Genomic DNA, 22234 nt, shown 5'->3' with positions numbered 1-22234 from the left:
TCGCACCAGAGAATTAACATTCCTCAGCACCCTGCACAGCTTGGCTTGGCTGCTTTTTAAACTTGAGTTTACTTAGTCCCCATATCCCTCTCATTTTTCTCCTCTGAGCTCAGACTGTGCTGTTTGAGGTTGGGCAGATACAATAACTCACTTCCATGCTGTGGGGTTGGCTTTTTCCCCCTGGTATAACACCATTTGTAACAATCCTTCTCAGTAACCCACTAACATGTCTGGGAACACTTGTCCCATGCCAACCCCACAGGCACCAGCTGAGCATCGTGCAGATCTGCTCTTCAGTTATTTTCAGCTCTTCCTCCCATTTTTTTGTGTAAATCAGTGCGAGTGTCAGGGCTGTGGATGGAAAAGAATTATTTTAGGTACCCAGTGTTGCATCCTGAGTGCCACACCTGATGGCTTAGCTCCAGATAAAGCAGTTTGTCAAGGCTTCTTGCCCTGTTTCCTTATCGTGAGAAATATTACGTGATTTAAGTCCAGGAATTTTCCGTGTTGACCATTTATACCTGGTGCTGCCTCCATGCCCCATGCAGACGTCTGAGCTCGCAGCCACTCAGAACCAGGAGTCAGGAAACAGGAGATAATCTCCACGATTTTGGCGGAGCGGCAGAGTGCGAGTTCCCTCTGCTGGCATGTGGCAGGATGGGGCTATGGCACCCACCAGCATGTCCCACTGGCCTGGGGGGGCAGGGATTGAGGCCAGAGAGGTCGAGCCATCTCCAATCTCCCCTCTTAGACCCATCCCTAGGGCAGAAGGGCAGGGGCAGCTCTTTGGAAACCCCATGGATGAATCTCGAAGTGTTGCACACAAAATCACAGCTGAAAAGAGCTGCAGGAATGTCCTTAGACAGCAGTCCCCATGTCCCAGAGGATCTCTACAGCTGCAGGGATAAATCCCTGCACATCTCAGGATTTCTGTTTGACAAACTTGGCTTTTTGTGCACAGTTCCAGGGGTGCCTGTAAAACCACAGCATTCCCAGTTGACCCCATGTTCTTCTCACACTAGAAAGAGTTCACTGTGCTGTCAGCCAGTTCTGCTGTAGGAGTGTGGTATGGGGCTGAGGTGTATTTCTAGCAGCAATTAAAAGCAGAAGTGCCTGAAATTGCTTAAAAGACTTTTCTCGCTCAAATTCCTTCTCTGGAGTTTCTTGAGGTGTAAAGCTCTGCTCTGAATTCTGCTTCTCCCCATACAGAGGAGTGCCTGCTCTCCCAAATACAGGTTTTCCTTGTAAAACTATCCTCATCATTCTTGTGGACCTCTTGGGAAATTCCTCTTCCTTTTCCTGACACTCACTATCTTTCTTGATGCTAAATAATGAATGAATCCAGTAAAAACAAAGCCCTTTCTTCCAATCAGAGAAAATGACTTTAATGACAGCTCGTGCTGGTCTTTTGAGCTTTCCTTCCCACTGCACACCCCCTCCACTAACAGCTGAGATCTGCAGCCCGGGTTTAGTGGCCTGGAAAAGATTAACAGCCTGCATGGCCGAGGAATTCCTTGGGATGAGCTTTTGTAGTTGAAAAGCACTAAATAGCACTGCAGCTTTTAAAAAGCATCTTCGTACCTGTCCCAGCCTTGTTTTGTCCACACAGAGCTGCTGTGCGGAGGGAGCAGCTCTATCCAACACGTGTGGAGGGGAGGAGAGCCCTTCCCTCCCCGTCCCTCCCGGATCTCTGGCAGTAACTTCTCTGAAATGTTGATCTAATGGGAAAAAAAAAAAGATTCTTTCCTGTAATCCAGATGATATTAACCCTTGGGGCTGTGATTTGGTTGCAGTGATTTATTTTTCTCCTCCCTTTTTCGATGACGAATGACTGGAATGATTTTGATTTTGTTTTGAATGTAGATGCAGATATATAATTTCCTCTTCTGTTCATTCATTTTCCAGCCTTGTTTTCTTCCAGGTCTTGTTGCTCTCCACCTTCTCCTGCTGTGTTGCTGTGTGACGTGTCCACCTTTACTTCGCCTGCTTCGCTACCATCTCATCTCAATCTCAAGCCGTAGAACAACCTGGTGGTGCAGCCCCTTTCATGAGAAATCAACCTGCTTTTGATTTTGTTTTTATGTTTTTTTGGTTGGGTTTTTGTTCTTTTTTTTTCTCTTGATTTGTTTTTCTTCAGACCTTCACCTAACAGGGCACAGATAATGTTAATTCATGGACCTTTTCCTCCCTCCTGAATGAGACTCAGAGAAGGCTGGGCCAGTATAAAAAGGGTTAAAAAAATGTGACTCCAAAAAATTCCCTATCTGTCAGCGAACACAGAACATGGATTTATGCTTCACAGCCTGGCTCATGTCGGGCATCTCATGTGCAGAACATCCCAGGGAAATTGAGAGCTCTGCATGAGCCCAGGATCTGCCCACTCCCAGTTTGCAAACTGGGAGGCAGCAGAGTCTGAACAGATGTCCCCTAAAAGCATCAAAAATCTTTAAATTTACATAGCAAAGTCTTCCCCACCGATTTTGTCCTTTCCTCTTTGGTTGTGTCCTGGCAGCCTGACTCTGAGCAGCAGTGGGGGGCCCCAGCCCCCCCCAGGGGATGGGATGTGCTCAGACTGGTTGTCTCATTTATGGAATTTGGTGCAAATGTTGGTTGAAAACTGAACATGTCATGGTTTTTGAACTCTTAAGCTGCTGTTCCTCTTCGTGGGAAGTGTTAAAAATGTTTTTATTTTGGATAACCTGTTCCCCCTCATGTGGTTGCCATTGTGATTTTCATGCACATCAGAGGCTCACACAGAGCAGGCAGCCCCAAGTTTGGATGTGGCACACATGGGTCCAAATTTTGTGTCAAGAAACCACCTGGATAGAGCTTTTTTGGGGGAGGTTTGAAACGGAACTTTGAGCCTCACAGCTTGGAGCACAGCTGGCATGTGCTGGTGGCGGGTTATTGCTTTATATTCCCAGGTTGTGATTAAAGACATGAGACTGATACTTGCCCGAACCCCCAGGAATGCACACTTACACACCAGCAGGTTCTTTGGAAATGCCTCTCCTGTGGGTCAGCAAGCAGCTTTTCATGCTGAAGCAGCATTTCTAATTGCACCTGTTTGCTCATCCTTAGGAGAATTGGCTCCTGCTCCATCCACATTTCTTCATAGTTCTCTGTCCTCAGAGACACAAGTGCCATGGTGCAATGGGCCACCAAGGCAATGTCTGAGAGCCCAGGTTGTGCCCCCTCATGTCCAGACTGGATTTTCAGCCCAATTAAGAGGAGAGGAAGGCCCCAGGTTCTTCAGGGAGTGCCCTGCCATGGCACAGGGTGCTCCTCATCTCCTCACACCCCTTCAGCTGGTGCATCCTGTGAGCCAGAGCCGTGGTCTGGGGGCACCTATGGACACCCCTTGCTCCATGCAGTCCTGTGGCTGTTCCCTGTGTGAGGCTGAGTTGTCAGAGGGTTCCTGTTGCAGTGAACACACTGGGGGACCCAGAGCCAGCCGTTACCTCTGCACCCCAGCTTGGTCTGATGTGTCAGTGCTCTGGGTGGCCATTGACAGCCCCAGTGCTAAAGGGTAGAGGCAAAGCTTAAGCCAAAGCTGCTCCATAATCCCTGCTTCCCAAGGAGTTGTAAAATTCACAAATAAAAAATGATTGCTGGTTTTGTGAGGGGTTTCTAGTTACTGAAGAAGATGCTACCTGCAGAGCTGAATAATGTGAGGTCTTTCCCCACTTTGTGGGTAAAATGATGTCAGATCGGGGTTTTTACCCTGGATTTGGCCATGCTGGAGCTCACAGAGAAACAGGGACCAAAAGCCAGGTGTGCATGAACTCTGGGTTGAGTAATTCTGCAACCTTAAATTTGTGGGGTTGTACAGCTCCGCACAGTTCCTGCTCTTGTGTTTAAACCATCTCTGGTTTCCCTTTTGTCTGTTTTCCAGGAGATCCCAGGTAATTGAGAAATTTGAGGCACTAGATATTGAGAATGCAGAGCACATGGAAACGAACGTGTCGGGAGGCGCCGCCCTTTCCAGTGAGACGCGGCAGGGCAGGAGCGAGAAGAGGCTTTTCCCACGGAAACGGGTAAGATGCTCACCCAAGGTCTCCTGGAAGATGAAACCTGGAGTCCTGCAGCCCAGAATAGAGGGTTTAGCTCCAGGGTTTGTCCCTGGGTGTGAATCTGGAGTCGTAGGCAGCTCCTGCAGGAGCTGAGCTGTTGTGTGTGCTTTGTGCAAATTTTCCTGCTCTGCTCCTTTGGCCCAGGTGTAGATCAGAGTGGAAAATAAGGCTGTCTCTTCTCCTTTCTCCAAAATACAAAGGGAAGCTTCAGATCTGGCATGGCAGGATACATCAGGATAGGGTGAAGTTACAAAAGAAACAGGTTTGAGAGTCCCAGATATGCTTGGATATAATGGGAACAAATTAATGCCTGAAAGGACAAAAAAATGTATTGCCAAGGAAATGACACTTGTTCTGAGCCTGAGATGCCCCTTAAAGCAGATTTTTATGCCATGAGCCAAGAGAGCAGGACTCTGTCCTAGTTCCTGCACTGATCTGGGCTAATGCTGTTCACACAGGACTTCACTTGTGAAGGAGCAGCTGTGGGCTCCATCCTGGACGTGTCTGCATCACCTCTGTCTCCACACCGCCGGGCAAAGTCGCTGGACAGAAGGTCCACAGAGTCGTCTATGACGGTGAGCCACCAGGGCCATGTCCCCTGCCTTGGGGGAGGACGTGAGAGGCCCTTCCCAGCAGGTCCCATGGAAACTGGACTGTTGCTGCTTTCCTCGCAGCCAGCACATAGGATATGAGATACACCAGATCTGCAGGATCCTGAATTCAGGAACCTGAATCAGTTGTGACCAGGTGCTTAGTTGGAGAAGGGCCACACTTTTTGCCTGCTGCAGGAGTTAAAACTCAGAGTCTTGCAAGGAGCACTTTTCCTTAAAGCACAGCAGCAGCTGGGGAAGCAGACCCCATTTTGCTGGTTATTTTCCCCTGGAATACCCCATTTCCTCGGTGCTTTGTGTGATGTGTCAGATACTCATGCTGTAGGTCATCCTAGAAGTGCTGGAGTCACCTCACCTGACCAGAGCTGCTCTTTGCCCCATGGTGTCCCCCAGCAGAGGCTGCAGCAGGGCATTTCCAACTCAGCAGGGAGTCGGTCCAGTTTCTGGACTGGGACCAGCCTCATGACTGAGGTATTTTCGTAGGATCACAGAATCCCAGAATGGTTTGGGATGGAAGGGACCTTAAAGATCATCTTGTTCCAACTCCCCTGCTAGGGGCAGGGACACTATCCACTAGACCAGGCTGAGCAAGCACATGTCCCAGTTTTCTAATGCCATTGCCTTGATGTTTATGCAGTTGGAAGTGGGTGTGAGTGGGATGAAGGTTGCAAGGAGGAGCTGAACCTTCCCTCCTGGGTTTTCCTCCCTTTGCATATTTCAAATGCTCACCAGACCTGGAGGCAAACAATACAGAATAAACACAAAGTGCTCTCCTCTCCCTCACCACCCTTCTGTAGGGACAAAATAAATACACTTGCTAATCTCTCAAATAGATTACAGAGCTACTGTAAATACAAGTTGCATTTTATGTGGATAGACAGCTTCTATTCAAGGACTTAACAGAAAAATGCAGTAGTTGGTGTTTCTGGAGCTTTTCCTGTAGACTTGTACAGCCACAAGAGGGATTTTTAAATTCTTGGTGGGAATAAAAAGTGCAAGAAGTGCATATGAAGTGGCAAGGCACATTATCTAGTGAAGGGAAGAAAGTCATGGAGGTTTAGATTAGATATTAGGAAGAAATTCTTCCCTGTGAGGGTGCTGAGGCCCTGGCACAGGTTGCCCAGAGAAGCTGTGGCTGCCCCATTCCTGGACGTGTCCAAGGCCAGGTTGGATGGGGTTTGGAGCAACCTGGGATAGTGGAAGGTGTTCTTGCCCATGGCAGGGGCTGGGACTGGATGATTTTACAGTTCCTTCCTACCCAAAACATTCTATAATTCAGTGTTTTACTTTCCCCTGTGTTTTTTGTGGAGCAGGACTGGGTTCCCACCACCATGGGATCACTCAAGTGTGGGATGTGCTGCCCCACAGGTTTGACTGAATAGGCTTCCAGACCCAGTTTCCATTGCTGCCCTTGCTGTAGCCCATTTCAGATGCTGCAGCTGGATTTCACACACTGCTGTCCTTTCCTCCTCCACTCTGCAGCGCGTGGAGCAGCTGGAGGAGCTCAGCCTCGGAGGAGTGAAAGCATTTCCACCACATCCTTCCCTGCACACAGGCAGGGCTGGGAGGAAGGGCTGGCAGCAGTTATCCCACGCTGTCTTGCTTGCTTTTTTCAGGAATTCAACATCCCCATGCACCCACATTGGAGGAAAAAGCAGGTGTCGTTTGGGTGGTGAAGGGCTCGGATTCCCGGTATTTCCAGCCTTGGGAACTCAGCCTGTTTTGAACCCTGCAGCCTTGCATCAATAGCACATAGTTTTTCTTTCATAATATATAATAGAGGGTAAAACTGCCTGAAGTCTTGCTAATTCCTTGTTTATCCTTTCTCTGTAATGCTGGTGTAGCAGTAGGAAATTGCAGGAGAAATGGTAGGAAGGGAACAGCCTGAATAAACTGTGCAGCAGGTCTCTGCTCCTCCTGGGAGCAAACATTTAGCCACCACGCAGTGTAATGATTCAGTTTGGGCTAGATGACCTTTAAAGGTCCATTCCAGCCCAAACTGGTCTATGATTCTATGAATTTAACTGTTGATGGTCTCTTTTATTGCTCTGCTGGGTTTTATCAAGTCGCTGCTGTTGCCTTCTGGGTGCAGACACTTCTTTCTTCTCCTGATCCCTCTCTCCTTTCTTCCAGCCCGACCTGCTGAACTTCAAGAAGGGCTGGTTGACAAAACAGTATGAGGATGGGCAGGTGAGTCAGGAGAAAGCTCTGCCCTTCGTGTCAGTGTTTGGTGCTGTGGTTAGTCCTGGTTTCTGGCAGCTCACTTCAACATCCTGGCTGTACTGGCTGCGCGTGGAGTAGCTCTTGGTGCTGATGGAGCCCCAATGTCCTGGGTGGATCAGTATTGGGCTATCTTGAAGTGGGAGTTCCTGCTGCTCTGTCTGGGGGAGGTTTCAAAGGTGGATATCATATAATGGGTTTCTAGGGATCCAGGGCAGCTTGAATGGCAGCACAGGTTTCATGTTCCTGTTCCCTATTTATTAGTCTCATCTCCCTTGTGACCCAGCGACCTCTTTGGTGTCAGAAATGAGGCTCAGGTAAAGTCTCCTGAGTGCCAGGGAAATGGCAAGGCCAATAAATAAATAAATGGCACTGAGAGAAGCAGCTGGTGCCACTTTCCTGCTGCCAGTTGCCAAAGGGATGCAGGATGTTCTGCCCTATTGGAGCCTTAGGAGTGGGCACTGGTGCCGAGGCAGCATGGATGGCCCTGGCTGTTAGCAAACCACCCCTTCCCTGGATTTCCTTCCCTCCTGCTCAGCTGTCAAGGGCAACTGAGGGCAATTTGCCTGTGGCTGTGGGTGGCCCAGGCTCTACTGTGGGTACCCCTGGTCCAAGGACACATCCATAGACAGCCAAAGGGGAACTGGCAGCTGGAGCGAGTGCTGTATTGACTGAAAGCTGCCTTGGGTGAGCCTGTGCTGGAAGCATGCAGGAGACAGATTTGTATAGAGCAAGGGCCAGGAATAGACTCCCAGCTCAATTTCTAGGTACTGCAGATAAAACATGAATGTTTTACTGCTTGTTTTTTGTGCTAAAAAGGCTTTAAGTGCAATCCCTAAAAGCCTCGTCTTGCAGTGGAGCTAATGGGGAGGCTGTGACTGCCCTGTGGCTCTCACAGTGTCGCTGTCACGTGCAGGGTCTGGTGCTCTGCACCGGGGAATTCGGGGTCCTGGTGGTGCAAACCATCACTGTCCCCTGCCTTGCTGCCTGTTTGGGTCTCCCCTTTCTCATGGAGGGGCCTTGATGAAGTCAGGTGTGGAGCTGGGAGGGACGGGCATCGAGCTGCCTCCTGCAGGGTGACTCTGCCGGGTGACCTGTGACGAGCAGCCATGAATACAGTGGTGGGGAAGGAGCAGGATTGTAACTGCTCCATCTTGGTTGTTTCCTAGTGGAAGAAGCACTGGTTTGTGCTGACTGACCAGAGCCTGAGATACTACCGGGATTCAGTGGCAGAGGAGGTAAGTGTCTTCTGTCAGTGTTCAACCCATTACAGGGCAGCTCCTGGTGCTCCCAAACAGACCCTGGGCAGGTCACTGCTTCCCTCAGGGCCCCCATTGCCAGATACCGAAGTCCCGGAGCCCCTTCAGGCCCTTTGTGCTTCTCAGGGACCTGCTGTGTCTCCCTGCGAGCCCACCATGCTTTGGGGCTGCAAAGCTTTGTGGCTTATTTTACCTCTTCCCTCTGCAGGCAGCTGACCTGGATGGAGAAATTGATTTATCCACGTGCTATGATGTCACTGAGTACCCAGTTCAGCGGAACTACGGCTTCCAGATCCATGTAAGGAAAACATGGGGAGGAGGATGAGTCCAGCTGGTGGGAATGCTTGTCCGTGACAAGGGGAACATCTCCCCAAACACCCAAGAGAGGCCGCTCAGCACCCCCCACAGTGCTCCAGAGAGCTCTGGCCTTGGGTTTGAGAGCCAGTTTTTTGGCTGTCAGAAAAGGAAGGAGGGGAAAGGGAAGGTTTTGTCACAGCCTTAGGGTCTCACCTGTGGCAGAATCAGTCTGATTGCTGAGAAATGCTAATTCCTGCTGGGAGTGTGCTAGGGGACAGAGGGGCTGGGTTTGACCTCTGTGTGGCCAGCAAGCAGTACCCCAGCACTGGGGGCTTGGGGATAGGTGCAGGGTGGTCTTGGGGAGTTGGGAAGCTGCTGCTAGGTGCAGTCACCTGCTCTGAGCTGTTCCTTCTCTCTTTGTAGACAAAGGAAGGGGAGTTCACCCTCTCTGCCATGACGTCGGGCATTCGCCGCAACTGGATCCAGACCATCATGAAGCACGTTCGCCCCACCACTGCTCCCGATGTAACAAGGTAAGGGGGGACTGCAGCAGCCCCTGCAGTTGTGTGGTTTGCAGGAGTAACTCGTCCCTTATCCCTTTTCTTTCCTCTTTCTGAGCCTGTCTGTTCCTGGAAGCTGCAGCTCTTTCTCACGTCTCTCTGAGCTTAATTTGGATACACTTTGTGGGGACACTGAGTTACTCTTATGCGTGCAGATTTCAAAGAGGGTTGAAAATGTGGTTTTAATTTGTGCATAGGAATATGAAATACTGTTCCTATATCAAGGCTCCTCTGGATTCCCACCAGGTATTGTGAAAACATTTGGATTCAGTTGTGCTGGGTTCACCCTTTCCTCTGGCTACTGTTCAGCACGAGCTGCCCAGCCTCTCTATGGGTCACAGCAGCAGGAGCCCAGGGTTCAGTTTAGAAGCTGTTTGGCTCTGATCTGTTTTAAACTTCAGCCAGCAAATCGTCTTCCCTCCTCTTTTGATCTTCCAGAAAGCTGCTGCTGGTCTCTCCTTGTGCATCAGTGCCAGAGGAAGGGAACCCCCTGCGTCACAGAGTACTTTCTGTAGGCGCTTTTGGCTGTGGGTGCAGGGTGTTTGGCCTCCTCACAGCTGTCTGTGCTGGCCACACTTGTACAGGCCACCTCTTACAGGCTGTGTGGACACGGCCTCACCACTAACTCCATCTCCTGTCCTTACTGTAGCTGCAGCCAGCAGGTTTTTGCCAGGTTTGTCCCTGTGTTGATGGAATGGCTCTTCTCACCCAGTGCCGTTGACCTGGAGGTGCTCCAGCCTCTCCTTCCCTATCCTGCTTAGCCCTCAGCCACTTGTTTCCCAGCCCTGCCCGAGCTCTGCTGGATCTCGCGGGGGTCTCGGGGAAGTCGCCTCTCTCCTCACTCCTGTGTATGTTTGATTTCCATGCAATCCCAGGAAAAACTTCTCTTTGAAACTATCCGTGCTGAAGCCCAGGTTGGAAAACTGTGTTCTCTCCTGTATTAACGTTCTGTGGTTTGTATATCTCGTGATTCACTGCATGCTCCTCCTTTTCTGCACCTCAGATGGGAAGTCCTGCAGTTTCCATTTATTTTTCTTTCTTTTCTTCCCCCCTTTCCTTTTTTTTTTTCCTTTAAATAAAAGCCAGAGAGAAGGAAAGAAGCAACCTGGTCTTGACCCTTGATTTCCCCACACTGGTATCTTCCGATGTGACTAGATATGAAGATGAAGACCAAGGAAATTTGAGGGGACCTCTCTGCCTTTAAAGAGCCAGATGTATTTATGGTTGCTCACAGGTTACTGCAGCACGATAGCCCTGTGCTCACTGTCTGCACCTGCTCCAAGCCCACACAAAGTGGTTTCACTTGGCTTTCCCTCTGCGAGGGTCCAGGCGCAGGTCCCGGTTGGGCAGTCACTTGTTACGCTGCACAAACAGACCATGAATCAATCCTGAGCTGGGGAAAGGGAATGATGTGTGTGCTTCTGTTGTTTCCCACCGAGCTGGTGTCGGCCGGGGTCGAGGCTGGTGTGGGTTAGTCACGTTGCTGAGGAGTCCTGTGCTGTGTGTGGAGCAGGGCTGTGTTCACTGGTGCCTGCCTGGCAGCCCTTTGCAGCAGCGTGGGGTATCCAGCCCATCCCACCTGGCTTTGGGATGTCCTTACATTCTGCACCCGGGGAGCAGCTGGTGAAGGGGGCTGCTGGAAGGCCAAAGGACAGACTGCCCAAGGCTCAGCATGGAGGGGTGCCAAGCATTGGCACGGTGTGGCCAGGGGGCAGGCAGGACGTTGTGCTCGGTGTGCTGGGATGGCAGCAGTGCTCACCCATCCCCAGGGATGGTCCCACCCCGCACACTCCTGCAGCCCTGGCCATGTCTCATGAGCCTGCTGCCGTGGCTCCACCCAGCCAAACACACCTTGTCTTGGTTTCTTGAGCCCTAGTGATGGTTTACATTGCTGCATGTGTCAGCAGCCGGCATGGGGAGCAGATGCTGCGCTGCTCCCTGCCCTCAGCAGTGCCCCGCAATCTGCAGAGGCACTAATTGTAGGCTGCTAATGATGATGGGGCAAATAGAAAATACCCCCGTGAACGAAGTTGCTGCTTCAGAACTGGATCCATGTTCAGCTCACAGCCCTTATGAGGCTGGGTTCTCCAGTGCTCCCCAGTTCCCTGCAGCCTTTGTGCGCTTCTTGCCACAGTGTGCTCAGCTCGCAGCTTGCACCACTCCCACACCCATTCCTATTAGAAAAAACCCTTTTTATTTTGACCTATAAATATCATTGGGAGGCAAAGACCCCCCCACCCCCCCTTTCCTGTGTGATATGAATTAATTTCTCTGTGGTGGAGGAGATGTGAAATGTTTGAGCAGAGTTAATAGCCATGGGGCACTTGCAGGAGATGAAACGAGAGACTTTGGGTCAACGTTCTGAGTGTCTTCACTTCATTCCCAGCAGCCGTCCCTCCGCTCCCTGACACACATCCTGTGCCCTTTGGAAAGCAGCAGAGGAGAAATGAGCTCGTGAGAGATGTCACCTCTAGAAATGCCAAGATTCTTCCACGTGGGATTTAGAGCAGCATAATTTTTGTGTCCCAACACCATCTGGGGGGCCCCAGGACCCCCATTTTTTTCCTAACACTCTTCTCCATTTTAAGACTCAATCTCATCCTCTCTTTACTTTAAAATGCAGCTGTAATCACTAACTGACTCCAGATTGAGAGCCTGGCTTTGGAATTGTGCAGTATCATGGGTGAGGAGCAGTGACATTTCATCGTCGTGCTTTCTGGGTTTATTTTATTAGCTGCAAGTGACAGCACTGAAGAAGGAATTATCTTTGAGCTGGTTTTAGCCTGTAACTGCCAGAGTCTCTCGAAACCCAGCTCTACTGAGCCTGTGGTTTTCTGGTGGATGACAGTGCATCGGAAGATACTAGCCCACGCAGAGCCATCTCTTCTGCTCCATCCTTTTTTTGGGCGTATGCACATCCATGAGGTTCTTGGCTGGGGGCTGGGGTGTGTTTCTGAGGTGGGAGAAGCCGTGATGCTGCTGTTGCTGCTGGTGCTGCTGCTGCTCCTCCCAGTCACAGTGGTCCCCATGCATGTGGTCCCATGGGTCAGAGCCTGCAGTGAAGGGCCCAGTGAGCTGCTTTCCAGCTCTTCCAGGAAGCTTGTTGAGTCCCTGCTGGAGGCTGGGGATGCTATGGTTGTACTGGAAGCAGGGAGAGCCAGGAGTCAGCCTGAGCAGCAGGACTGTGCCTCGGGAGGCAGCTCGGGAGCTTTGGGTAGGAAAGAGGGTTCAGCAAGTGCCCGCCACTCCCTTGGGACAGGCTTCCTCCACAGACTTAGCATACTGCTGTTTTCTGGTTTAATTTTGATCTGCATGTTGCAGGGCTGGCATGTCTGTATTTAATAAGCTAATATTGCATTATGGATTATCTGTAGGTTGGAAATGGTATTGCCTTCCCTGCTTGATGAGTATGTCTCCCCCCTCAACCTACCACCCTCTAACTCAGCACTAAAAATCATTCCTTGCTTGAGAAATTGGCGTTTTCAGTGATTTCCATGATGTGTTGAATTACTCACTCCCCTTGCTGCACTGACCTGCCCAAACTGGGGACTGCCCAGTGCCAGGGGGGGGTGCCCGTGCTGCCTGTGGGGCTGGGTGCCCCGGGGATGTCTGTGCCTTCAGTGCAGATAGTGGCACGGAGAAGTTTTCGACCCATTAATACTTTCCCAAGCTGAAGGGAAACCTTCCCCTTGTTGCCCAAGACTCTTAGAGCTGCTTTGTGCTTCTCCACCCCACAGCTCCAAAGCCAGCCAGGCTTTGGTGGGATTGGTGGCATCCTTCCGACAAGCACGTGACTATGGCCGTGCCAGCCAGGGTGTGCATGGAGCCCCACAGCCAGGGGGCTGGAGGAGCTGTTGGAACCTCTCACAGCACAGTTTGGGGTTGCTGCTTCAGCCGCAGGTTGCTGCTTGGTCATGGTGACTGGCCCCAGTGTGGCAGCCAAGGAGGAACGAGGTTGGGATCAGCCGCTCTCCAGGTGCCAGAGTGTCCCAGGAGCAGCCGGGGCCGCTTGCACCAAGGCTTTGCACACCAGCACAACCTGGGGAAGGGCAGCAGCAGCTCCTGTGCCCGAGAGGCAAGGGGAGACGGAGGGATGGGGGCACCCACGTGGCATTGGCTTGGGCTTCCAGCAGCCCTTTTCCACCTGGCTCTTCGAGGCATGCATGGGAGCGCCCAGCCATATCCAGCACCCACTGACACTTCCCTTCACCCTCTCTCTGTCCTCGCAGCTCACTGCCGGAAGAGAAAAGCAAAACAAGCTCTTCCTTCGAGACTGGTCCAAAGCCGAGCGAGAAGCCGGATGCGGAACAAGCCGAGCTGGACACAGAGCAGAAGCGGAGCCGTGCCCGGGAACGCCGACGAGAGGGACGGTCCAAGACCTTTGACTGGGCTGAATTTCGCCCCATCCAGCAGGCCCTGGTGCAGGAGCGTGCAAACGCTTCAGACTCCTCCAGTAGTGGCTCGGCCGCCTTCCCCAGGGACAGCGGAGCCGCCGACGCCGACCCGGGAGAGCTGGAGCGGGAGCGGGCCCGGCGGCGGGAGGAGCGGCGCAAGCGCTTCGAGATGATCGATGCCGTGGATGGGGCAGGGTCGGAAGAGGCACTGAGGATGGAGGTGGAACGGATCCTGCCTGTCCCTGCAGACATCAAATCGCAGAACGTCCACGTGGAGATTGAGCAGCGCTGGCACCAGGTGGAGACCACCCCGCTGCGGGAGGAGAAGCAGATCCCCATCACACCCCTGCACCTCGCCCACGCCGAGGACCGGGAAGAGGGGCTGACGAAGCAGCACCTGACCACACTGCTGGAGAAGGAGGTAAAGGGGTGTGTAGGGTACAGGCTGCCTGCCAGAAAGGCTTTCAGGCCACTGGGGTGACTGTAGGAAGCCTGAAATAGGCTTAAAAATAGCTATATTTATTCCTCCTTCATAATAGCGACTAGTAGGGGTGCTGTAGGCTCCTTGAGGAGCTGGCAGGGCACAGATCTGCTGAACATTCCTGTTTGGCCCTGCCAACAGCTTTCATGTTTCCCACAGCTACAGAAAGGGCTGTTCTTATGGCCTGGTACTTCCTTACCTCTCCCAGCCAGTGCAGCCTGATTTATGTTGGTTGTAGCCAGCCTGTCTCTGATGAAATGAGTACAATCGAGGTGTATCAACCAGACTACAAATTCAAGCTCCTAATCCTCTGTGCCTCTGCAGCTGTAGAGATTTGTGTCTGCAGTTATAAACTGCCTTGAGTTGCAGCACACACCACAAAGGTTCCCTTTTTGTGGAGCCTACCTCAAATAGTCTTAAGATATTTGGAAAAGAATGGAGGAGACTCAGCTTACTTGGAAGAGTTCCGTGCCTGGGATAACAAAGGTTGTTGCTAGCTGGGATTAAGGTGAATTAGTGGGAATGAAAGGGGTAACCTTTTCTCATGGAGTAACCAGGAATATCACCAAGCTGAACTGGGCTGGGATTTGCCAGGGTCGTGCCTGGCACGAGCTGGTGCCATTCATCCTTTGCCACAGTGAGCTTTACAAATTACACTATTGCATAAATAAGTTCTTTCAGAGGGGAGGGATTTTCCTGGCAAGATGAAATCCAGGTCCCAGAGCAGAGCAGAGCAGTGGTGCCATCAAAAACTCCGTTCATTCTGCTCTGTGCCCTCTCCAAGCCACTTGTTCCTCATGGCTGACCCCCTTCCCACTCCCTGGACGCTGTCTTTGTTTGTGTCTCTCCAGCTGGAGCAGAAGCAGAAGGAGGCCCTGGAGCTCCTGGAGCAGAACCGGCACCTGCAGGATCAGCTGAAAGTGGCTCTGGGCCGGGAGCAGAGCGCCCGGGAGGGCTACGTGTTGCAGGTAGGAGAGCAGGGAGGAGAGGGAGCTCCATCTTCCCTGTGCCCGGGGGGGTCCCTGGTGGGCTTCTGTCTGCGGTGTTCATGGGGACATCCTGGGTGACCACCACTGAGCTCCCAGAGATTTGACCTTCTTGCAGACATGGCTAATTCTGTAGCATTAGATGACCAGAGTCATCTGCTTACGGAAACCTCTGATCCGGGATGGAATAGAAGGTATTCTATTAGCATTCCCAAGGGAAAACAAAACAGAGCCAGACAGATGGGACCTCAGCAAAGTCCACCTCTGATCCATCCCATACTGTGTTTGCCTTTGCAACAGCTGTTTCCCCCTTTCTGTGCCCGAGATGTTCCCCATAGACAGTGGGGTGCACACAAGGCTTTCCAAGCATCCTATAGCCCACCAGTTGCTCCTGGCTGGGGATTTTGTGTGCCCGTTACATGGGCAAACACAGGACACTCAGATGTATTTCCCAGGCACGTTTCCCTCCAGCCAGAGTGGGATTTGCACTGGGATGACCTGTTAACTTGGATCACTTTGGTGGTTTCTGCTGTCACAAGATGCCATTCCTAGCAAAGCCTAGAAATGAGTTTTGGAGGATCTAGCAGAAGAGACAGGATGGTCTTGGGGAAACCTTTCCTCCCCTCCTCCAAACAAAGTGAGTTTTTCCTAGTCCTTCCTTTGGGAATGTCCATGCCTGGAGAAAGTCGTGGCACTGGCAGGGCAGCTTCTGGCTACTCTCATGGGTCCATAGTCTTGTTCTGTGCAGGGGCAGCTTTTTGATCTGCTCAAATTTACTTGACCAAACCAGCTGTGGATCAAGGTGGCCGTGCATGGCATGCTGTGCTCCTGTGGCAGCAAACCCAGTGTCAATGCCAAACCTTGCATCCTTATTTCTCACAGGAAGATTTTCCCTGAAGAAGTTGCAAAGGCAGTGGAGCCAGCCCAGGGAAGGGGACATCTTGCCTTCCTTGCCCATGATCTCCCAGGAGGAGTAATTAATTCATTTCTGGAGTCTCCGAGCTGACAGTGCCTGCTTGGAGGAGTTTCATTTTCACTTGGCAGTGCTGGAAGAGTAACTTAACTCCCACTTCCCTGGGGCAGAGGCATCTGACCTCCCTTTGCCTGGAGCCTGGAAAAATCAGGGAATGGGGATAAAAACTGGATGCTGAATCCACCATCAGATTGAAGTTGGCCACAGTGCCTCAATATGCGGAGGGGTGGCAGGAGGGGAAGCCTGCAGAGAGGCTGAGCTGCAGTGAGCAGTGACCCAAACTTGGACCTCGAAGTTGGAGAGAGTTTTTGGAAAGGTTGGAGGCTTTTGCCTGCTCCAGTCTGATTGTTCTGGGGATTTCCCTTGTGTTTCCTGAGAGCCAGAGGGATTAAAGTCCTATTGTAGAAGGGAGTAACCCCACCAAACCCTGCTGGGGTGGAGGGAGTGGAGCCGCTGGGGAAATTCTGCAGCCCCAGACTGCAGACAAACATCACAGCATTTTTTTCGACAAATCCTCTGAATTCCATGTGCCCCCCCACCTCCATCATGCCTAATTTTGGGGAGGTTCCTGCATTGTCTATGGGAGGAGCTGATGGAGAAGCCTGACTGCCGCCAAGCCCATCCCTCCTGAGCTGCCTGGGAGGCACCAACCCCTCCTTGGCAGCCTGACCAGCCCTGCACGGACACCCAGGCACTGCCTGTTCCGTGAGGCAGTGCTGAGCCACCCCTCCGATGCATGTGCCATGCAGCGAAGCCTCTCTGGCCTCGTGTAACCCCTCTCTTGCTCTGAGCGTCCTCGGGATGGGGCATCCTAACCTTGATCCCTACTGGGAGAAAAATCCAGGAGCTCCTGCTCCTGGCCAATGGGCTGGAGACATCCCCCAGCTCCAGCCACTGTGGGTGGGAGGGGGCACATACTAACCTGTCCCGGGCGGATGTTCTTGCATGTTTTTGGTGTAAAGCATGAAATTTAACTTAACATAACTGAGTGTCACATCTGTGGGCTTTCCTTAATCAGCAACCAGAGTACAGCAAGGCAGGCCAAATTCCTAGGCTTAACACTGTGCTTCTCTCGCCTCTTCCTGTCTGTGTATTTTTTGTTTTTGAAGATACATAATTTCTGTCGCCTTTTGCATGACGCTTTCTGTGAGTTTTCTCTTTGCATGCTCCATTGCTTTGGTTTGAATCTCAAAAAGGTTGGTTTCCTTCATTTTTACATTCTCATCACACCTTTTCCCTCCCTCCACTTGTCGGGCTTTTTATTTTTTCTTTTGTTGGTTTATTTTATTTTGCAGGTAGAGAAATTAGATCCTCCCTAGCCCTAAGCTTTAGCATAACAGCGTCTCTCTAATGCGATGAGCAGCCACTCAGTCCTGTTTGGCAGGCACAGAAATGACATCGCCACCACGGCTGGCCCGTCGCCCTGCGTTTGGGTGGGATATGATGTCATTTGCTGTCACCTTGCTTTCTGTTGTTGCTTTTGGTCGGTAGGACTGTGTTACCTGAACTGTGCACTTTTTGTTTCACAACCAAACAAACAAACACGCTAAAAAAAAACCAGTTCCTTCCTCCTCCACCTTGTTCCATCTCCTCCTCCTCCTCCTCATCCTTCGCATTTTTATCTTGTCTGTCTGTCTCCGTTTTACTGCTGGTGTTTCTTTTTCATTGTTTTTTTTTGGTTCTGTTTGAGTTTGGGTTTATTTTTTTTTCCATTTAGCCTGTTACTGTACAGCTGTTTTGATGTTGTGGTCAGTGTTTTCTGTTACTGGAAAGCAGTTGTCGCTCATTTAAAAAAAAAAAAAGTTGGTTAAACAAACCAAATTGTGCCAAGAACAAATCATCCCAATTGGAGCAGTGGGTAGCAGCCAAGTCGCTGCGAGGAGCTTTTCTGTGGCCTGCCTGGCCAGAGGTGTGACACTCAGAAGGGAGAGCCAAGAGTGTTACTAATCTAGTATTTAATCAATTTTTTTAAGACCGAGGTGGCCGCCTCGCCATCAGGTGCCTGGCAGAGGCTCCACAAAGTCAACCAAGACCTCCAAAGCGAGCTGGAAGCCCAATGCCAGCGTCAAGAGGTGATCAATCAGCAGATTCAGTCGCTGAAGCGCAGCTACGCCGAGGCCAAGGACGTGATCCGGCACCATGAGGCCGAGATTCAGAGCCTGCAGGCGAGGCTCAGTAATGCGGCAGCTGAGCTTGCCATCAAGGAGCAGACCCTGGCCAAGCTCAAGAGCGACCTGAGGAGTGAGAAGGAGAAAGCCAAAGAGCAGCTGGAGGAGTGGCAGCACGGCGAGGCCGCGCTCAGCTCCCAGCTGAAGGCCAGCGAGCAGAAGCTGAAGAGTGCGGAGGCTCTGCTGCTGGAGAAGACCCAGGAGCTGCGGGACCTGGAGATGCAGCAGGCTCTGCAGCGGGACCACCAGAAGGAAGTGCAGCGGCTCCAGGACAGGATCGCAGACCTCAGCGGGCAGCTGAATGCCAGCGAGCAGGCGCGGGTCCTCATGGAGGAGAAGCTGCAGAAGAACTACGAGGCTTTGCTGGAGAGCTGTGAGAGGGAAAAGCAGGTTTTGATACGGAGCCTGAAGGAGGTGGAGGACAAGGCCAATGAGTACGAGAACCAGCTGCAGAACAGCGAGCAGCAAATGGAGATTCTGCAGAAGGAGAAGCTGAGTGCCAAGTTTGAAGGCAGCGAGCTCGTCCACCAGCTGGAGGAGCAGCTGGCCATGAAGGAGGCCAGCATCCAGAAGCTCGCTGAGCACATTAGGGAGCTTGAAAGAGAGAGGGATCAGATCAAGTGCCGGTTCCATGAGCTCATGAATCAGGTGGCCGAGTCAGATAATGAAGTTGCAAAGCTACAAGCAAAGTTGAAAATGGAAGAGACCAACTACCACAATCTGGAGCAGTCGTTTGAGGAGGTGTCGGATCAGTTCCGGGGGGTGCAGGAGGTGCTGAAAGAGAAAGAAGAAGAGCTGAGACACGTTAAGGAAATGCACTTGAGAATTGTGGAGAAGAAAGATCAAGACCTCAGTGAGGCTTTGGTTAAAATGGTTGCTTTAGATAGCAGTTTAGAGGAGACTAAAGTAAAGCTAAAGGCCAAGGAGGAGGCTTTAAAGAAATTAGCTAGTGTGGGCACAGGTCCATGTGCTGAGGAGGCAGAAGACCTTGGCCCCAGTCTTGAGGCTGACGAAAGTCAACCATCCCAACTGGGGCAGGCTCTGCAAACTCAGGATGTCCTCCCAGCTCTGACTTATGCACTGAAGGAGGAGGAGGATGAGGTTCTTGAGACCACCCGGAAGCAAGTGGAGGAATTTGGCTCCCCATCTAAAGTTGTAGAGCTCCAGGACCAAGAGTTAGTTCAGAAAGCCTTAGCAAAGCCTGATGTAGGAATCATGGGGGCCAAGAGGCAAAGGATCCGTTTCTCGAGCATCCAGTGTCAAAAATACATCCATCCAGACGGATCAGAGAAAAACTGGACAAGCAGTACCTCTTCAGACACAAGCCAGGACAGATCTCTGTCTGAAGAAAGCATGTCCTCAGAGCCAGCTCTGGGTTACCCCTCATCGGGGACGAGCGATTCTGAGACTTACCTCTCCATCATCCATTCCCTGGAAACCAAACTGTACATCACAGAGGAAAAGCTCAAAGATGTGACGATGAAGCTTGAAAGCCAGCACGGCCATAACCAGGAGACGCTCATTGCCCTTCATCATCAGTGGGCCAGCACGGAGTCCCAGCTGCGGGAACAGCTTCAGACCAGCCTGTCCCAAGTCAATGCTTTGATCTCGCAGCTGGAGAGCGAGAGGCAGGAAAAGTTCAAGCTCGTAGAAAGTCACGTCAGCGAGCTGGGTGGTTTCCAGATGAAAAACGATCAAGCGCTGACTTGCTTGGAGAAGTGCAGGGAGCAGCTAAGATCCTTGCCCAAATCAGACAAGGAAAAAGAGGGTGATTTGTTCCTTGTTACTCTGTCCAGCATGGAAACAACCTTATCAAACGCAATCCAAGCCTTGAGCGGGGCGCCAGTCCCATCGGAGTATCAGCAGAGTGAAAGCCTCACCACGGAAAGCCCCGCTCCAGAAGGAGGGGATTTTGGAGAAGAGGAGTACATCTCAAAGGAGCAGCGAGTGGATGTGTTTGACGCCAGCCAGCTGAGGTGGCTTTCTGAGAAGGTGGCATTTGAGGCCTCTCTCATCAACCAAATAGCAGAGTCTTTGAAAAATGCAAGCTCTGAGATAGCCCAGCTTCTGAGAGAGATCCAGGGAACGGCCAAAGTGGTTTTGTTGGAGCCAACAAGTGTTTCTCACACAGCCAATGATTTGGCCAGCGTCCTATCTAAAAAGCTGCTGCTGGAAGGGGAGTTCTGGAGCCAGGTGGAGGAGCTGAGAGCACACTTGAACACTAGAGAAGGAGAAGCTGAGGGTAAAACAGAAACAAGTTTGGGCTTTTCCCCATGTTTTCTCAGTGCTGTAGCAGATGCTACATTGATCAAGGCAGAACTTGGGTTTGTTGCAGAGAAAATGAGAGAATCTTTTCATCAGAGGTTAAAAACAATTGAAGAAGAGCTCCATAATACCAAAACAGCTCTCCAGCAGCACAAATGCATGTTGGAGGAGATCATCAAAGCGTACAGGACTCCTGAGTTTGACAGCGTTATGCACCAGATTTCTGAAGCACTTGAAATACAAAAAGATGCTTCAGAAAGAACCCAGATCTCCTGGGATGGGAGCCGTCTCCAAATGGCGCCATGCCAGAAATTAGCCAAGGTGGAGGAGACTGGCAGCGCACCAGACCATAGTAGTGAAGCTCTTGTTTCCATTCAGGAAGATCTTGCCCAGCAACTAAAGGACAAATCCAGTGTTCTGAAGGAGATATCTGTTGCCTTACTCTCTCTGCCTCCTGAGGAGGCCATGAGAGACTGTCAGAAGCTCCTGAAGATATCCCAGAGTCTTTCCTACCATTCGTGCATGGGAGACCTGGAGCGGTATTCGTCTTTGTTAGTCCACGATGCCATTGTTCAGGCTCAGGTTTGTTACGCCGCTTGCAAAGTCCAGCTGGAGCACGAGAGGGAGATGAAGTCCTACAAGGAATCCTTGCAGAGCATGGATGCGCTGTGCCAGGAGCGCGTGAAGACGGTGTCTCTCCTGCGGGACGAGTACGAGGAGCTGCTCAGGAAGCAGCAGGGCGAGTACAGCGAGGTGATCGCCGTGCTGGAGAGGGAGAACGCCGACCTCAAGGCAAAAGTGTCCCAGCTGGACAACCAGCGGAGGCTCTTGGAGGAGGAAGGGCATAAACACAGCAAGAGCCTGAGTGAGCTGCAGGGGCGGTACGAGGAGGAGATCCGGAATGTGATCGAGCAGCTCAACAGGACAGAGGATGCCCTGAAGGCTGAGAGGACAGAGGGGCTCAACCAGCTGGATGCCATTGTCCGCGACAAGCAGAACATGGAGCGGTATCACCTGGAGCAGATGCAAACGCTGGAGGAAAAGTTCCAGGCCAAGATCAAGGAGCTGCAGGTCATCCACAGCGAGGAGCTGCAGGCGCTGCAGGAGCACTACAGCCAGAACCTGCAGCGCCTGCAAGAGACCCTCGACGAGTACCAGAGGCAGCACCCGGAGGTGTCACCCACGGTGGCCCCGGGCACTGGGGACACCTGGGCGGCCGGCGAGGTGGGTGGCACCGGGCAGGACCCCGGCAGTGACCCGGACTCCATGCACGGCCTGAGGGAACGCATCCAGGAGCTGGAGGCCCAGATGAACGTCATGAGGGATGAGCTGGAGAACAAACATCTGGAGGGGAGCGCTTCCACTTTGAGGGAAAAATACCAGAAAGACTTTGAAAACCTAAAGGTCTTGATATGTTTAACACTTCCTGCTTTCTGCTGCTGAGTGTGTGGGAGGGCGTGTGTAGTCCCGGAGTTCGCTTGCCGAACCAAGGGACATACTCTAGAAGAGCCAGCGTGCCAAAACAAGTCCCAAAGTATTAGCCAGGCCTCTGTAAAGCATGGTGTTCCTTTTTCTCCATGCTGGGGTATTCTAAATGCATTGCTGAGGGCTTGGGAGGGTGGATTTCTGAAGGTGGTCTTTGCGTGGAGAGGGAAAGAGTTTCAAAGTAGCTCGATAACATCACTCTCTCCTTCAACACGAAGACCTCAGTGTTCCTCCTTGTACCCAACATGTACATTTTGTTTGTGACTTCCCTTTAAAAGCATTCCTCAACTCTGCCTATCCCAGTCTGATCAAATCTCCAGTCTGTCTCTGCTGCCTTCAAAAATGCAGGATGAAGTGGAAACTTGATGCTCTCAAAATGTACGTTCCTAGGGAAAGTAGCTGCAAACAGATGCCAAATTCCATAGCAAAGCAGAGCTCCTCTGCAGGAGGCTGCAAGGACCA

General features: G+C 51.6%; 1 protein-coding gene across 10 annotated transcripts in view; it reads left to right on the top strand.

Annotated features, from left to right (window-relative positions):
• LOC121672977 (myosin phosphatase Rho-interacting protein-like) overlaps positions 1-22234 on the top strand; it is a 73939-nt gene that overhangs the window by 40117 nt on the left and 11588 nt on the right. For 7 of the 10 annotated variants that reach the window (XM_042045958.1, XM_042045953.1, XM_042045957.1 and 4 more), the window contains 10 exons: positions 3896-4037; positions 4532-4648; positions 6818-6874; positions 8074-8142; positions 8372-8461; positions 8884-8993; positions 9896-9934; positions 13250-13835; positions 14747-14863; positions 17828-21691. In XM_042045958.1, the coding sequence (XP_041901892.1) occupies positions 3896-4037; positions 4532-4648; positions 6818-6874; positions 8074-8142; positions 8372-8461; positions 8884-8993; positions 9896-9934; positions 13250-13835; positions 14747-14863; positions 17828-21691 (5191 nt within the window). The remainder of the gene's footprint in view (positions 1-3895; positions 4038-4531; positions 4649-6817; positions 6875-8073; positions 8143-8371; positions 8462-8883; positions 8994-9895; positions 9935-13249; positions 13836-14746; positions 14864-17827; positions 21692-22234) is intronic. The other 3 variants (XM_042045959.1, XM_042045960.1, XM_042045951.1) reach the window with 2 other exon arrangements.

Source organism: Corvus kubaryi, unplaced genomic scaffold, assembly GCF_017639235.1.
Source record: "Corvus kubaryi isolate FWS band 111438036 unplaced genomic scaffold, C.kubaryi_AGA036_p1.0 65067, whole genome shotgun sequence".
NCBI classification, from domain to species: Eukaryota; Metazoa; Chordata; class Aves; order Passeriformes; family Corvidae; genus Corvus; species Corvus kubaryi.
The sequence above is the reverse complement of the archived record's forward strand: the minus strand, read 5'-3'. Positions and strand labels throughout refer to the sequence as shown.